At 35.8% G+C, this 18413-nt stretch overlaps 1 protein-coding gene across 1 annotated transcript; it reads right to left on the bottom strand.

The window, feature by feature from the left end:
• Positions 1–10435: 10435 nt before the first annotated feature.
• Positions 10436–13380, bottom strand: LOC145620960 (F-box/kelch-repeat protein At3g23880-like). The gene is made up of 2 exons (XM_081675701.1): positions 12126–13380; positions 10436–10833 (listed from the first exon to the last, which is right to left on the bottom strand). The coding sequence occupies exon 1, from the start codon at positions 13337–13339 to the stop codon at positions 12176–12178; it is 1164 nt and encodes a 387-aa protein (XP_081531827.1). The 5' UTR covers positions 13340–13380; the 3' UTR covers positions 10436–10833; positions 12126–12175.
• Between the last annotated feature and the right edge of the window lie 5033 nt (positions 13381–18413).

The following is an 18413-nucleotide window of genomic DNA, read 5'->3' as shown; positions in this document are numbered from 1 at the left end:
ATGTAAATGGTGGGGCCCATATCACTTTTTTTTTCTGTCATTGTACATTTTTATATACTTCCTACTTATTGTAATACTTGCAACACACATTTTTTTCACGCTACATAAGAAAAGTGGGTCTCACAAGATTTAATACAATTAAGTAATATAGGTTGAGAGATTGTTAAAAGTATAATTAAGTGCGCTATGAGCGTTAAATGAAAACTGGTGAGCTTTAAATAAGGATAATATCATAAGTTTTATTTAAAATAAAAGGCAAAAAATCTATCCAATTATAGTGTCTTACAAGTATTGTGACATTCCCAATTTGGAAAAGTGTTGCAAGTATTAAAAACGAAGGAAGTATCAAATACTTGTTAAGCAGGAGCAATGTTACTCGGACTTTTCATTTCACCTCACGTACTTGTGCGGACCCTCGACACTCGAACATGGGTTTGACATCTGGACACTTCACTTTTAGTTCAAAATCATGGAATAATTTTTTCACAAAATAGCCGAGTCGGACACTTGGAACGGGTACCCGTGTTGAACATGGGTACTCGAGTCCAAGTAACATAGAGCAGGAAAGATTGTTATATACAGCCGGGGTGCACGGTGCACTCGTGAGTATTTTGTTTTCTTTTTAATAATTTTATTCATTTAATCATCAAATGAAATCAAATGAAGAGCAAAAACTAGACATAAGTTGATTGGGTGCACGGTGATGCACCCGAATGTATATAAGAATTTTCAATTAGGCAGCATATATTGGCTCACAACCCTGCATTTAATTATACTTCCACCCATTTCATAATGCATAGTAATAAGAACATAACAATCAAATAGAAAAATAATTGCAAATTGCAAAAGAAAAAGAAAAAGAAAAAGGGGGTAAGAAAGCATTATAATATACAAGTTAATAAGTAATCTAGAATAGTAACTAGAGTTGTCAATTCGGGTATTCAAGTCGGGTTTGGGTCGGGTCAAATTAGGTCTCGGGTTAAATCAGGATCAAGTTATATCGGGTCAATAGTTTCAGATCAGGTTCAGGTTGGGTCAATTTCAGTTCAAGTTATAACGGATCGTTCACCGTTTCGGATATAGATCGGGTTCGATTCGAGTTAAAATCAGATCGGGTTCAATTTCAGGTTTGGGTTGTGTTGAGTCGGGTTTGGTTGGGTTAACAAGATGGTACATTCGGGTTTGGGTTAGTGTTGAGTCGGGTTCTTGTTCAAGTTCAATTCTAATAAATATCGATGTGGCCAAGTTGAACTATATATTTACGCCTTCCATAATTTGATCAAGCATCATCAAGATTTTATTAAACCTATATACGAGTAATAGAGAACAAAAGTTATATAAGCTGAACAAAAGATTTTATTAAATTGGATTAAGGGTTTACAGAATTATACCCGTATATAAGCTGAATAAAAGGTATAGAAAATTTTATTAAACCTTCCATGACTCGGGTTCATGTTTTAATAGGGTCGGGTACTAGTTCAGGTTCGGATTGTTTCAGGTTGGATTAAATCGGTATACGGTTACTATCAGGTCGAGGGCAGGTTCGGGATCAGGTCATAAAGTATTTGATCAAATGGGTTTTTGGTTAAGATCAGGTCAGGTTCAAGGTCACTAGTTTCACCCCATTGTTCGAGTACAGGCTGGGTTCAGATCTTTGTCCGTTAAGGTCGGGTTCTCGAGTCGGGTTAGTTTTTGACAGCTCTAGCTATAATCCACACTTTTTGAGGAAATTTTGAGGTTTCGGGGCTCGGTGGCAAAAAGTGTTGAGACCCTAGGGGATATATCTCGGGGTCATATAATGCCGTTTGAAACTATATATGATCATTATATGTTGTCATAAACGTACGTGGTAGGCTTAAGTTTAAGAAATCAATGCAAGTTGTGAACGGGTAAAATGACCAATTAAGGGCATATTGGATAGTTCCACCGACCCAATTGGACACCCGGAGGGTATTAGGGACCATGGTAAACATCTCGGAAATTTTTATTTCCAGGCAAAAAAAGGTCAAAAAATTACATAATTGAAGGCTATAATCCACGCTTTATGATGAAATTTTGAGGTTCCGGGGCCCGGTGGCGAAAAGCCTTGAGAGCCCAAAGGTACATCTCGGGGTCACATAATGTCGTTTGAAACCATATATGATCATCATATGTTGTCATAAACGTCCGTGGTAGGCTTGAGTTTACGAAATTACTACAAGTTGTGAACGGGTAAAATGACCGTTTAAGGGCATATTGGACGGTTCCACCGACCCAATTAGAATCCTGGAGGGTATTAGAGACCATAATAAACATCTCTGAAAATTTAATTTCCGGACGAAAAATGTTCACAAATCTACAAAATTGAAGACTATAATATATCCACGCTTTTTGAGGAAATTAAATTTTGAGGTTTCAAGTCCCGGTGGTGAAAAGTTTTGAGACCCTAGGGTATATATCTCGGGGTCAAATAATGACGTTTGAAACCATTTATGGTCATTATATGTTGTCATAAACGTACGTGGTAGACTTGAGTTTACAAAATCACTACAAGTTGTAAACGGGTAAAATGACCGTTTAAGGGCATATTGGATGGTTCCACCGACCCAATTTGACTCTAGGAGAATATACGGGACCATGGTAAACATCTCGACAATTTTTATTTCCCGGCTAAAAAAGGTCAAAAAATTACAAAATTGTAGAAATTTTGAGGTCTCGAGGTCCGGTGGCAAAAAGCCTTAAGACCCTAAGGGATATATCAAAGGTCATATAATGCCGTTTGAAACCACATATGATCATTATATCTTGTCATAAACGTCCGTGATAGGCTTGAGTTTATGAAATCACTACAAGTTTTAAACGGGTAAAATGACCGTTTAAGGGCATATTGGAGGGTATTAGGGACCATGGTAAACATCTCGGCAATTTTTATTACCGGGCGAAAAAAGGTAAAAAAAATTACAAAATTGAAGGTTATAATCCACATTTTTTTTAGGAAAATTTGAGGTTTTGGCGAAAAGCCGTGAGACCCTAAGGGATACATCTCGGGGTTTTCGTTTGAAATCATATACGATCATTATATGCTGTCATAAATGTCCGTGGTAGGCTCGAGTTTACAAAATTGGTGCAAATTGCGAACAGGTAAAATGACCGTTTAAGGGCATATTGGATGGTTCCACCGACCCAATTGGACTCTTAGAGGGTATTAGGGACCGTTGTAAGTTTCTCTACAATTTTTATTTCCGGGCAAAAAAAGGTCAATAATTACAATATTGAAGGCTATAATCCATTTTTTTAGGAAATTTTGAGGTTTTGGAGTCTGGTAGCGAAAAGTGTTGCAACCTAGAGAATATATCTCGGTGTCATATAATGTCGTTTGAAACCATATATGATCATGATATGTTGTCATAATGTATGTGATAGGCTTTAATTCACGGAATCACTTCAAGTTGTAAACGATAAAATGACCGTTTAAGGGCATATTAGACAGTTCCACCGACCCAATTTGACTCCCAGAGGATATATGGGACCATGGTAAACATCTCGGCAATATTTATTTTCGGGCGAAAAAAGATATAAAAATTACAAAATTGAAGGCTATAATCCACGCTTTTTGAGGATTTTAGAGGTTTCGAGGCCTGTTGGGGAAAAGCCTTGTAACCCTAAGGGATACATCTCGGGGTCATATAATGCCGTTTGAAACCATATATGATCATTATATGTTGCCATAAACGTCCGTGGTAGGCTTGAGTTTACAAAATCGGTGCAAATTGCGAACAAGTAAATTGACTGTTTAAGGGCATATTGGATGATTCCACCGACCCAGTTGGACTCTTGGAGGGTATTAGGGACCATGGTAAGCTTCTCTAAAATTTTTATTTCAGGGCGAAAAAGGTCAAAAAATTACTATATTGAAGACTATAATCCACGGTTTCTTAGGAAATTTTGAGGTTTTAGGGCCCGGTGGAGAAAAGCCTTGAAACCCTAAGGGATACATCTCGTTGTCATATAATTCTGTTTAAAACCACATATGATCATTATATGTTGTCATAAACGTCCGTAGTAGGCTTGAGTTTATAAAATCACTTCAAGTTGTGAACAAGTAAAATGATTGTTTAAGGGCATATTGGATGGTTCCACCGACCCAATTGGACTCTTGGAGGGTATTAAAGACCATGGTTAAAATCTAGGGAATTTTTATTTACGGGCGAAAAACTGTCAAAAAATTACAAAATTGAAGGCTATAATCCACGCTTTTTGAGAAAATTTTGAGGTTTCGGGGCACGATGGCGAAAAGCCTTGAAACCTTAAGAGATATATCTCGGGGTCAAATAATGCCGTTTGAAACTATACATGATCATTATATATTGTTATAAACGTCCGTGGTACGCTTGGGTTTAGGAAATCACTTCAAGTTGTGAACGGGTAAAATGACCGTTTAAGGGCATAATGAATGGTTCCACTGACCCAATTGGACTCTTGGAGGGTATTAGAGACCACGGTTAATTAACATCTCGGCAATTTTTATTTATGGGCGAAAAAAGGTCAAAAAATTACAAAATTGAAAGCTATAATCCACACTTTGTGAGGAAATTTTGAGGTTTCAGGGCACGATGGCGAAAAGCCTTGAAACCTTAAGAGATACACCTCGGGGTCATATAATGTAGTTTGAAACCATATATGATCATTATATGTTGTCATAAACGTCCGTGGTAGGCTTGAGTTTACAAAATCACTGCAAGTTGTGAACGAGTAAAATGACCGTTTGAGGGCATATTTGATGGTTCCACCGACCCAATTTAACTTCAAGAGGATATTAGGGACCATGGTAAACATCTCGGCAATTTTTATTTCCAGTCAAAAAAAGGACAAAAAATTACAAAATTGAAGGCTATAATCTACGCTTTTTGAGAAAAATTTGAGGTTTCGGGTCCTGGTGGCGAAAAACCTTGACACACTAAGTGTAACACCCCCGATTTACTAGCTAATAATAAACAATAAATAAAGGAAAATAAACAACCTTTAAATAAAATTGCGGAAGCATACACCTAAATCGGAGGTATTACCGCCACACTCGACAATCTGTCAAGTGCTAAGGCTTACAAAATCCCAATAATTACAACCCAATAAACTAGGTGAGCTATTTATACAACTTTATAAACTCATTATAGCATACTAATCGATCACTTGAGCTCCTTTAGCTACGATCACTTGATCAACCTGCTAAGACAGTCTTGTCTGCTCACCATTAAGGACAAATTCCAAAATAGATCGTCGCAGGGCCACCATAAGAAAAAGACATGGCCGCAAACACAAGTAGCACAACAAAATAACACACACGTCAGCAAAAAGCTGAGTAATCACCATATATAAGAATACAGAGTATAATAGAATAATTAACATTACTAGCTCAATTAAATAATGTAGTTCAAAACTACATAACACATTGTACTCTGAAAATAACCTTGAATAATAATACGAACCTTTACTCAATTAACTGATCATACCCAATAAGTGTGCCATGCTCTTTGTTCTATACCTAGCCTTGGACATGGGTAATTCGAATAAAACCAACAAGTATAAAAACTTGAATACTCCCAATAATTAGAAAACACCTTGAACCAGACCACATACGGGCCAATTCCCACTGTAGGGGACCATAGAAAAATAAATAATAAAGATTGTACCTCATTCTTAACTCATGATCATTATCTCCTTACCAACATGCCAAGGACTAAGGTCTATAACGCCGAGCCTCAAACCAAGAACAAAATAATAATTTCTCAACCTTTTGATCTAATATATCGATCAAATAACCATTCACAAATTAATTGATAATTTCTCAATAATGGCACAAATTCCCAAATAATATTACATGATCAACTCAATATATAATATATCTCAACTCTTATAGGGCTATTAAACTAATACCAAAATATAATCAATTCTCAACCCAATAATAACACTCTGCATTAATAACCCTAAACCTCGATAAAACAATACTCCCTATAACAACAACATTAAAACCCCTAGAAATAATACAATCAATCAATGCGACATTTAAATCATACAATACCACACACTAACCACATACATATAAATCATGATCACATATAATTCACAAATAATAAAATTTACATATAACAATACGAAGTACAATCAATACTAACAATTTATAACCAAACAAAATCAAGAAATAAGATTCGTGTGATTACCATACGAACAAAATACTATCAACTACGATATTCAAACCAAGAAATAGATTGAGCAACGTCGCAAATCGCAGCCTTCATTATACAAACATGTCGTGGGATTCTTTACAAATCAATAAATAAGATAATGGAGAATGATAAAAGTCATGAAACATTAACTTTTAACAAGAATCAATTTTTGGGTTTGGCTAATGAATCCTACGCACAAAAGGAATCGGCAACCACTTTTTTTTTGATAAAATATCGTTTTATGGTTAATAGGGTTTAAGATAATTTATAGTTGTTGATAAAAGGAGTCCTATTTAAATTAAAATAGGGTTTTAAAACTTTACTAACTCTAAATAAAAAATATGAGATTAGAAAAGCTATTTAATAAATAAATAATTTTATAAATATGAAATCATAAAATATTCGGGTATTACAATCTACCCTCCTTAAAACAAGTTTCGTCCCGAAACTTAGAGCAGAAAAAAAAAAATAACTTACTTGTAGATTTAAAAGAACCAAATTATCTTAGTAAAATACATAGGTAGAGTATTAAAATAGTAGGGGTATTACACTAAGGGAAACATCTCCAGGTTATATAATGTCGTTTGAAACCATATAGATGATTATATGTTGTCATAAACGTCCGTGGAAGGCTTGAATTTACGAAATCACTACAAATTGTGAACGGGTGAAATGACCGTTTAAAGGCAAATTGGATGGTTCCACCGACCCAATTTGATTCCCGGAGGATATTAGGGACCATGGTAAACATCTCGGCAATTATTATTTTCGGGCAAAATAAGGTTAAAAAATTACAAAATTGAAGGCTTGAGACCCTAAGGGATACATCTCGGGGTAATATAATTTCGTTTAAAACCAGATATGTTCATTGTATGTTGTCATAAACGTCCGTGGTAGGCTTGAGTTTCCGAAATCACTTGAAATTGTGAACGGGTAAAATACCCGTTTAAGGGCATATTGGATGGTTCCACTGACCCAATTGGACTATTGGAGAGTGTTTGGGACCATGGTCAACATCTCAGCAATTCTTATTTACGGGCGAAAAAATGTCAAAAAATTACAAAATTGAAGGCTATAATCCACGTTTATTGAGAAAAATTTTGAGGTTTCGTGGCACGGTGGCGAAAAGCCTTGAAACCTTAAGAGATATATCTCGGGGTCATATAATGCCGTTTGAAACCATATATGATCATTATATGTTGTCATAAACCTCCGTGGTAGGCTTGAGTTTACAAAATCACTTCAAGTTGTGAACAGGTAAAATGACCGTTTAAGGGCATATTGGATAGTTACACCGACCCAATTGGACTCTTGGAGGGTATTAAAGACCATGGTTAACATCTCGGCAATTTTTATTTACGGGCGAAAAACTGTCAAAAAATTACAAAATTGAAGGCTATAATCCATGCTTTTTGAGAAAATTTTGAGGTTTTGGGGCACGGTGGCGAAAATCATAGAAACCTTAATAGATATATCTCAGGGTCATATAATGCCGTTTGAAACTATATAAGATCATTATATGTTGTCATAAACGTCCTTGGTACGCTTGAGTTTAGGAAATCACTTCAAGTTGTGAACGAGTGAAATGACCGTTTAAGGGCATATTGGATGGTTCCACCGACCCAATTGGAATCTTGAAGGGTATGAGGGACCATGGTTAACGTCTCAGCAATTTTTATTTATGGGCGAAAAAAGGTCAAAAAATTACAAAATTGAAGGCTATAATCCACGCTTTTTGAGGAAATTTTGAGGTTTTGGGGCACGGTGGCGAAAAGCCTTGAAACCTTAAGAGATACATCTCGGGGTCATCGTTTGAAACTAATTATGATCATTATATGTTGTAATTAACGTCCGTGGTAGGCTTGAGTTTACGAAATCACTTCAAGTTGTGAAAAGGTAAAAAAATTGTTTATGGGCATATTGAATGGTTCCACCGACCGAATTGTACTCCCGGAGGGTATTAGGGACCATTGTAAACATCTTGGCAATTTTTAGTTCCGGGCGAAAGAAGGTCATAAAATTACAAAATGAAAGGCTATAATCCACGCTTTTTGAGGAAATTTTGAGTTTTCGGGGCCCGGTGGTGAAAAGCCTTGAGACCCTAACGGATACATATCGGGGTCATATAATTTCGTTTGAAACCACATATATATGATCATTATATGTTGTCATAACGTCCGTGGTAGGCTTGAGTTTACGAAATCACTTCAAGTTGAGAACGGGTAAAATGACCGTTTAAGGGTATATAGGATGGTTCCAACGACCCAATTGGACTCTTGGAGGGTATTAGGGACCATCTCGGCAATTTTTATTTCCGGGCAAAATAGGTCAAAAAATTTCTAAATTAAAGGCTATAATCCTCACTTTTTAAGGAAATTTTGAGATTTTTGGGCCAGATGGCGAAAAGTGGCAAAACTGAAGGCTATAATCCACCACATTGGAGTATAGGCTGGGTTCTGATCATTGTCGGTTTAGATCGGGTCTTCGGATCGGGTCTATTTTTTCAGCTTTAGGGTCTCAATACTTTTCGCCACCAGGCCCCGAAACCTCAAAAATTCCTCAAAATTTGTGGATTATATTTCAATGTTGTAATTTTTGACCTTTTTCAAACAGAAATAAAAATTGCCAAGATGTTTACCATAGTCCCTAATACCCTCCGAGAGTTTAATATGGTGGGTGTAACCATCCAATTTGCTTTTAAATGATCATTCTACCCGTTTTCGCACATGCCTCTTTTATTGGCTATAAGCTCTCACGGGGCCTTTACGTTGCCTGATAATGGTCATATATGGGTCCACACAATATTATATGATCCCACGATTCATCCCGTAGTGTTTCGTGAAATTCCAACATCAGCTCCCGACACCTCCTAAATCGCTCCGATTTTGTATTTTATAAACTATACAATTACACGGTGTATAATTAAAAGTTCAAATATTATATTGGAAAATTTCACAAGAATAATCCAACCTTTCGCTGGTTCCCCCAAAATAATCCAACCTTTAGATTAACCTTGAATAATCCTAAGTTTGCCTATTATTCTCTCCTAACAAACCTATTTTACCTGCAACCGGCTGAATAAGTCAACATTAGTTTTTTTTTTTATTTTTTATTTTTTTTCCCTTTTTTTTCCTCCTATTCTTTCCTCCTTCCTCCTTAGTTCCAAGACATCAATGGAGGATGGTTTGAGCCATCTTGAGAGCCTAACCCACCATCCTTTAAACACCACCACCACCCAACAACCTCCCCCCAGCCACTCCCTCACCTTCCCTGGTTTGTCGCCGCTGAACCACCAACCCTGTCCCACCCAAAACCCGAAACCCCAACCCAAAACCATTAAACCTTGTCCCACTCGAAACCCCAACCCCACCTACCCAGAAACCGAAACCCCAACCCACACCATTGGCCTCTCTTCTCTCTCTTTCTCAATTTAATTTGGGGCTGAATTGGGTTGTGGGTGGTCGTACATTGTTGATGTCATGGGTGGTCGATGATGTTGTGGGTGGCGTTGTTTGCGGTTGAATTGTGGGTTGCGGTTGAATTGTGGGTTGGTACTTGGTGGTGGATGGATGTTGTGTTGAGTGGTGATGTTGGTGGTGTTGAGCGGTGATGTTGGTGGTGTTGAGGTGGTTGTAGGTGGTGGTACAGTAGTCCATAGATGGTGGTGAGTGGTTAAGGTGGTGATAATGGAGGAAGGGAGAGGAGAGAGAAACGGGCAGGAAGAAGAAAGGAGAAAGATTTTTTTTTTTTTTTCAATTATTTTTTTTTGTGTCAAAAAATAAAATTTTTTTTAAGTAAAAAAAAAATGACCAATTAAGATGTGCCACGTGGATGGTAACCGATTATAAAAGGTAAGGTGACCTGCTAGGGTTGCTGGGAGAGAATAATAGGTAAACTTAGGATTATTCAAGGTTAATCGAAAGGTTGGATTATTTTGGAAGAATGAGTGAAAGGTTGGATTATTGGTGTGAAATTTTCCTATTATATTTCACAAATTATAATCTATAATCAGCTTAATGCATAATAAAAGTAAAATCCATTACATTTATTGTTTATTCATTCTTTCACTACAATATTGGTCATAAGGCATAGGGGTAAGATTTATTTATTTATTTATAAAATCTCAGTTTTTTATATTTTAAAAATAACTTTAAACTGCACATCAGCGAAGTAATGAAAGGGCTTGTGGCTTGTCCATCTAACAAAACTATAACAATGAGATGCAAATCTTTACTACACCTTGGATTTGTCACATAACATTAGAGGAATGAAAATCATTCAATTCATTACACATGCACATCCAAAAGAACAAGTCTGCATCACTTGGAAACATTTCCAGTCATGTGGAATATAGCCAAACCAAAACAAGCACAACCTAAGATCCACTCACAGTAGATAATGCTTTTTATGGCCTAATACACCTTAGGAAACCAAGAGAAAAAAAAAACTAACTTAAACCAAGCACAGCTAAGATCCACTTCTAGTAGATAATGCTTTTTAGGGCCTAATACACCTTAGGAGCCAAAAAAAAAAAAAAACCAAGAAAGCCACAGCTCGAAAAATTTATCAAGCTGCTGCAGTGACAGCCTCTTCAGAATTGATGCCATTACAGTAAATCCACATTGTACTTAACCTGTAAATTAAGCAGGGAAACAAAAATATGAGTGATTGAGTATCCTTGAACTAGCACAAAGCACTAAAGTAGAAAACCAAGAACAAAGTGAAATTAGCTTCTAATCTTCTATAGTTGGGTTTAGTAGGAAAGACTAATGCTTATGGGATCAGAATTCTGAAGTTCAAGGCACAGAATCTCTTTTAATACCTCAGCACTCAAATCAAATGACACAATATCAAACCCATGGATCATTGGCTAGTTCAACAGATAGACAAAACTGATGGTCAAACAAATTCAACCGAGCAGAATAGTCATTATGAGGTAGAAAGCAGCACCAACATTATGAGGTATTTTAGTTAGCTCTTGTATGACTGTATCGGCTAGTAATAGAGAATGACTATGACAACTTTGAAGTCATTTACAAAGCATCAAATCAAACCCAAAACTCGAATCATATACAACAAAAACAGAGCCCATTATCATTCTTATAATCCCAAACTCATTGGAAGTTTCAATCCCAAACCCATTGGAAGTTTCAAACTCAAAGTCAATAAGGGAGGGGCTTTTTCTAATGGCAGGGTTCCAAAACATAAGGGTTATGGAGTCTGTTAGGTCGATAATATAAAAAGAAATAAATAAAAAGAGAGAGCAATATGAGGGAAGTTGCTTCTAGGCATTTCAAGTAGGCCTCCCTCTAGCCAAAATTTTTATTTACATGATTAGTTAACTTTTTCAGTACTCCCTAACAGCTGAAACTACATAGGAAAAACAATTAGTATTACTTCCAATGTTCAATAAAAAGATCACTTACGACTTAAATTTGACATTTAGTAGTTGACATATGTTGTAAGACTTCATATTTTCTTAACCTTATCTCCCCCACCAAATAATTGCTGCCGGGTTTTAAATGTTGACCTCAAGGTCTTAAGAAACATCTCTTATCACTATGAAATTCTATGAGATGACACATGACACTATGAAATCCAAAAACTTGTTGCAAGATGGTAAACGAGCTAGAGAAGAAAAAAAACTAACAGAAAGAGTTATAACAAAGTTGGATGTTATGCTCACGAACAATCAAACTCAAACTATATTGAATACAATGATTTCAAATATGCTCTATGTCTAGTTTCACATGTATTATCTTCTTAAGATATCTGGTTAGCCAGCCAGAAAACAAACTCAGCTGAAAACGATAAGGAGGTCATATAGCAAACAAAGTAATTAGGAAATAAAATAATTAGGAAATTCAACTTTTAAGTTGATCAATCAAACATCTAAGAAATAACAAACTACTAAATACAAAGTACCTTCCAAAAGCCCTTAGAAGTCACTCAACGGTCTCCAGCCTTTTCCTGCTTCACATAACCAAATTTGGTGGTAAATTTTCACCCTCCTTGAGTAGAGCTAAACTCTCTACATAGGACTCCACATGCCAACCAGATTCAGGGCAAGGAGGAAAATATTTCACAACTTCGACATCCTCCACAACAGGCGAAATTACAACATTACCTTCCCCAACCACTAGCATCAGCCCTTTCATACTAAAACCAACTATACGTTGCTCAGGTACACGTACAACTACATCAAGGTCTACCGAGAAGAACTTCATCCACGACTTATCCACACCAGTGACACCACCATCTTCTTTCATAACCCAAATGTGGTACCGCTTCTTATCCCACTCACAGAGTAATGCAAGTGAGTCACGGAAAATTGTTAACTCGGGTAAAGAGTCCATACCAAATCGTGCTTCATCGGGACATGCTATCCCTGCAAACACCTCTGTGCTCAAATCAAAGGACACAATCTTCAACCGTCTTCTCCCTATAGCCGATGTCAACCGATACACAAAACCACCCACATTACACGAACGAGAGTGCATTTCAAACAGAGCCTCATAGTCAAGTTTCCTCCACGTTTTTCTACCAAGGGAGAGCACAGAAACTGAACTTACAAGCTCACGGTTGAGCAATTTAAGGTTATCCTCATACAAAATGATCCTTACAACTTTAAACTCATTCGACACCGCATCAAACCCAAACCCGAAACACATATCATGAACCACTACAGGATTCCATTCAGCACTCTTTCTTTTACCCAATTTCATGGGTGGTTCCAATTCAAACTTAGGAAGTGTCACATATTTTCTAATTGAAGGGTTCCACAAAATTAAAATTTTAAAATTTTCAACCCACAAGCAGATCACACCATTGACACAACCTATAATTGAGAAATTACAATGCCAAAATGGGAAATCTAGGGTTTTAATTTCTGGAAACATTTGATCATCAGAATGTAAGCTATAATTTTCCATCCTACAACCTTGACAATATTTCCTGAACAACAAATCATAATTTCCAGATTCCTTGTTATGCTGCAAATGTGAAAGCATGAATTTGAATTTGCCAATTCGAGAATACCAAAATTTAGAAACAGACCTGAATCGAACCAGAGATTTTACGGGCAATTTGATGATGATTTGGAAAAGAATTTCAGTTGGCAAATACTCGCAGTTATCCATTTTTACGCCAATTGATGTTGAAATTTTTCTGGAATTATTATTTTTTTTTTTTTAGGGTTCTTAATTTGGGTGAAAGAAAGGGGGAAATGAAAAGAAAGCACAACTTCTACAGTTCTACTTAAAAGTGTTGTTCTTGCATGGTACAACTTCTGCGTTCAACGCAAGTCAAACTGTTAACTTGACGCGACTTGACTATAATTTTAAAATGAAAAATTATACGGAGTAGAAGTCGAAGGCTCGAAGCGATCATTTTGAACTTGTCCCAGTTTCTCTCGGTGATTAAATTATCAACTAGTGTTTAGCCCGGACGATGTCTGGTAACATACGTTATTATTTTCATGTATATTATTGTAAAATAGTTTTCATGTATCATACTTATAAAAATGAAGTTGTCTGAGCCTTTCATCCCTAGGTGTATGAGAAAATAGTCATATTCAATACTTATTGAATTATTTTCTAAGTATCTTATTTTTTTTTTTTTTTTGAGTTTTTCTAAGCTATGCCCCTAAGGTAGTCGAGTTTTTAAGGTGTACCAATGCTTTTTCAAATTTCTAAGTTGTGTCCCTCAACTCACTACCATTAATGAATGGTACCCTCCTTGGGACTTCCACGTCACCTAAAGTTAACTATAAATTTAATAAAAAGATGATAAAAGGTATGGAAAGGATACGAGAAATAAATCTTAACCACAACAACCCTAATAACGAAAACTGAAGCCACGAAATTACACTCTAAATTAACTTTTAAATACTAATAAGAGTACATTTTAGTATTGATAAGAAGTTGAAGGGTACAGCTTAGAAACTTGAAAAAACATGGGTATACCTTATAAACTCAACTACCGAATTGATTAAAATATTGGATAAAATATTGGAGTTTATAGGAGAGAGATATGATAAAATATTTGTACAAGTGTATTTAGTAGGAGAAAGAAATAATAAAATAATATTAGATCATTACAAAAAAAAAATAGTCAATAAGTAATTATTATGAAACAGATGTATAAGAAAATACGATAATTATTACGAAACGGAGATAATATAACCACATGAGCAAAAAATTACTACGACTCTATTGTTTGAAAATATAATTTAAATAGTTCACTATCCACTTTATTTTACCTTGATTAAATTTTTTTTAATTAACATTCCTATTGTTTCAAAATATAATTTGATTGTTTACCCATCTCGGAGTAACATCTTGATTATGTATTACTCCTTTCGATCCTATTTGTTATTCTCATTTTAAAATGATTGAATTTAGTGAGTGTGAAACAATTAAGACATTGTAATAGAGTTTCTAATCTTTACATTATTAGGCCAGCCAAAGAGTACGATGTGTGTACCATATCTAGCCATGTCTGGGGAGTTATTTTGATTTGGTCATATGTCATAAATTAAGTTATTGGTAACCTGGCCTTAAACAAATATTTTAAGAGGTATAAATGTCAGCATACTACTCTTAATCAACTTTTTAAAAATAGGGAAATAGTCTCAATTTCCAAAACAAACTAAAAATGAAAAAAAAAATAATAAAATTTGAAGGGTAATGTTATATATAAGCATTTAATACACTCTTGAAAATGGTATAAAATTAGGAATTCATGACATTAACACGCGTAAATCAGTGTAATTAGTGTTTATATTTTCATGATTTCCTAACTTTACACAGTTTTCTATTGCGTTTTTAATGCTTATATATGTACTCCGTATAACATTTTCCTTTTTTGAAAGGTAATTAATATGACAATTGAAAAGAGAGATGAGTAAATTAATAATTGGAATCATTCATGGAGAAACTCAATTTGTGAAAAAAAAAAATTATTCACTTACTATCATATTCCCTCCGTCCCTTATTGATAGTTCCTTATGGCCAAATTTAAATCCTAAAATAATAGTCCCATTTGCTTTTTCCAACTATTATTAATATTAACTTTTTACCAAAATTCCCTCCAATTTGCAACAATATTTGTGCAAATTTAGCTTCATCATGTAAATTTTGCATTTCAATATACTTTTACTACTTTCTCTCTCTACTTTTTTGCATACCCCATGTAAATTTACCTTTCCGATGTACTTTTACTACTTCTTATTTACTCGTAGTTTCTTAATTCCCGTGAAATTTCACCATAAGGGACTATCAATAAGAAACGGAGGGAGTATTTATCTATTTTCAATGTAACTATTACCATTTACCAAGTCTTTAGAAAGAATTAAAAAAAATAAAAAATCTTCCTCCGTCCCCAAAACTTCGACCCTTGGGCAATTTTCACGGGTATTAAGAAAGTGAAATAAGAAGTAATAAAGTACATTGAAATGTGAAATTCACATGGAGTTAGTAAAAAAGTAGAAAGAAAAATTAATAGAAGTATATGGGAAAGCAAAATTTACATGGGGAAGCTAATTTTGCACAAGTATTATTGCAGAACGTAAACTATTTTAATGCAAATGAGATGATTTTGGGAATAGATTTTGGCTATTAAGGGTTGAAGTTTTGGGACGAAAAGAATATCATTTACCAAAATCTATTTATAATCTATAACTATATACTCCCTCCGTCCCTTAATACAAAGCCTATTTCTCTTTACTATGTGAGTAATAAATGCTAGAAAGAGGCATTGTATTAAGGGACGGAGGAAGTACTAAATACGAGTTGAATAAAAAAATTAACACGTGTCAAAATCTGGTTAAAAAATTTCCCGCCAAAGAATTTTCCTCTTTATTTTTTTTAACCAAATGAAGTTAGGATATATTTAATTTCTATAATAATTTCTTTCCTACTTTACCATATCATTCAAGCTATATATCATTCCAAATATTATATTTTATACTTCTCCCAAAATCATTTTTTTTTTTTTTGCATCTACATATAGAAGATTAAGGGCCTGTTTACATTTACTGAACTGAGCTGAACTGAACTGATTAGAGCTGAACTGAACTGAACTGATTGGAGCTGAACTGAACTAAGCTGAAATTAATATTTTATGAGAGAGAGAAATTAGGAGCAGAACTGAACTGAACTGAACTGATTGGAGCTGAACTGAACTGAACTGAAATTAAGTAAATGTGAACAGACCCGTGGTATATCGATTAGAATCTTGTATTTTTTTTTCCGTGTGAGGATGATTTCTGATCTTAATGGTCATCTATCGAATTGAATAATGAAGATGGTAGCCATGGACTATGGTGCTCGTGGACGAGTCATGTTGATCAGCGCACAATTTGCAAATTGCAATCCTGCAAGTTGTCTGAGAATCCCAAAGACAAGATTTGAAGCATTAAAATTGGAGTTAAGTATAAAATAGGGGACTCAATTGTTGAAAAATATGGGGAAAGGGGACTCAATTTATTTTATAGAGGAAAAGGGGATTGGGGTGAAATTTCCGGTTAAAGAGGGTGTTTTTAGGTGACTTAACTCACCTCTAACCCAAGAAGAATTAAGTCCCTTGTAAAAAATTAAGTCCCCTCATTATTGCCTTGATTAAACCAAAAGAATTTAATACCTTCATTAATCATTCTTGCTGATTGTCTCAAAAGTATAATCGTTTGAAATTAAGAGAGTGCAACAACAAAAGCTTTGTTTTTTGTAATATTTGCTATCTACAAAAATAATTCTTTCAATAATAATTATAAAAAAAAATAAAATAAAAAATAAAGCATGTTCTTCATCTTCATGGTCTGTAGCTTATTTGTCTTTTATTTGTAGCAGAAGCACACATCAGTAGTTTCAATGAAGGCTTGCAGAGCCCTGAAATAAAATAAAATAAAATAAAATAAAATAAAAAATTATGAACTGTAATTTTATAACTTATACATTTTTATCTTAGGATTTCTTTTTTTTTTTGAAGGGGGGGAGATTATATTCATTAATAAAAAGCCATACGGCACTTACATAAGAGATCATAATCGAACAATACAAAGACAACCGAACCAATTACAAGTTCGAAATAAACGAAACTACAATTGCACGCGCAGAATGACTTTCTTAAGTACCCTTGGCTCATATAACGCTGTCCTATGCAGCCTCTTGCAAGGGGGTCTGGCAATATGATGTAATTTCTGACGAGAACCTTCATTGGCTCAAAATCCCGTACTCCTCGACCTGAAATCAAAATTGGTGTCGTACACTTCACCATAGACAAGATCAACTCCGATTCAAACACGGATATCGGCATGGAAGCAAAACCCTTTAGCCCAAACCAACAGAAGATCAAACCGAAGCCCCATAGCCAAAAAACCCGGCTTAAATCCTGCACCAGAAGATCGGTACAACGATCTACAAGCCCCATATCACACCAACACACCACACAAACAGAAAAAATAATAAAACTAAAAAGCACACAACGACTTCTAAAAGGAAAAACAGAACGAAAACTAAAACCTAAAACAAAAAACGAAACCCTAACATCCCACCCCGCCGCCAAACCGAGTCCCACCACCCACGCTCTGGGGTTCACCGACCCAGCCCACGAACCGCCGGAAATAAACGCACGGACCACCGAGGCCTGCCTGAGAAGCCCGAACCCCACACGCCCCTGAGCCGCTGCAACGACAACCCTACACGAGGGACATAGAACGACCCTACACGAGGGACTTAGAGGGAGGAAACTCCCCCTCCCCGTTCTCGTAAACCACGTCGCGGCAACGGACAAAGGGGTGGGGCGTAGGCGTGGCGGGGAGGCGGTACAAAGAAACGACGGCAGGCCGGCCTCACAGTCGGAGAAGAACAACGGCGGCGGACGAAGAGGCGGTGCGGCGCAAGATGAAAGGCTGAAAAAACGAAAAACCATAACGGAAAAAGAAATAAACAAGCTAAAGGGGTAGATCGGAGGCTCGCCGACGCTGTGGCGTGGGCGGTGAGCCATACGCCCGCCGGCGAGCCTCATAGCCGGAGAAGAAGAAGAGGGGCGGCGGTTTATGGGAGAGAGAGAGGGAGAGAGAGAGGATTTTTTTAGTTTTAATTTTTATCTTAGGATTTCTAATTGTGTTTAAGTTGATATACAGCAGCAATATGCCAATATCACTAAATGATTCTTTTTTTTTTTTTTTGGAAAGATACCCAATGTTTCTAATAA

This window comes from Chenopodium album, chromosome 27, assembly GCF_948465745.1.
Source record: "Chenopodium album chromosome 27, dcCheAlbu1.1, whole genome shotgun sequence".
In the NCBI taxonomy this organism is placed as follows: Eukaryota; Viridiplantae; Streptophyta; class Magnoliopsida; order Caryophyllales; family Amaranthaceae; genus Chenopodium; species Chenopodium album.
The sequence above is the reverse complement of the archived record's forward strand: the minus strand, read 5'-3'. Positions and strand labels throughout refer to the sequence as shown.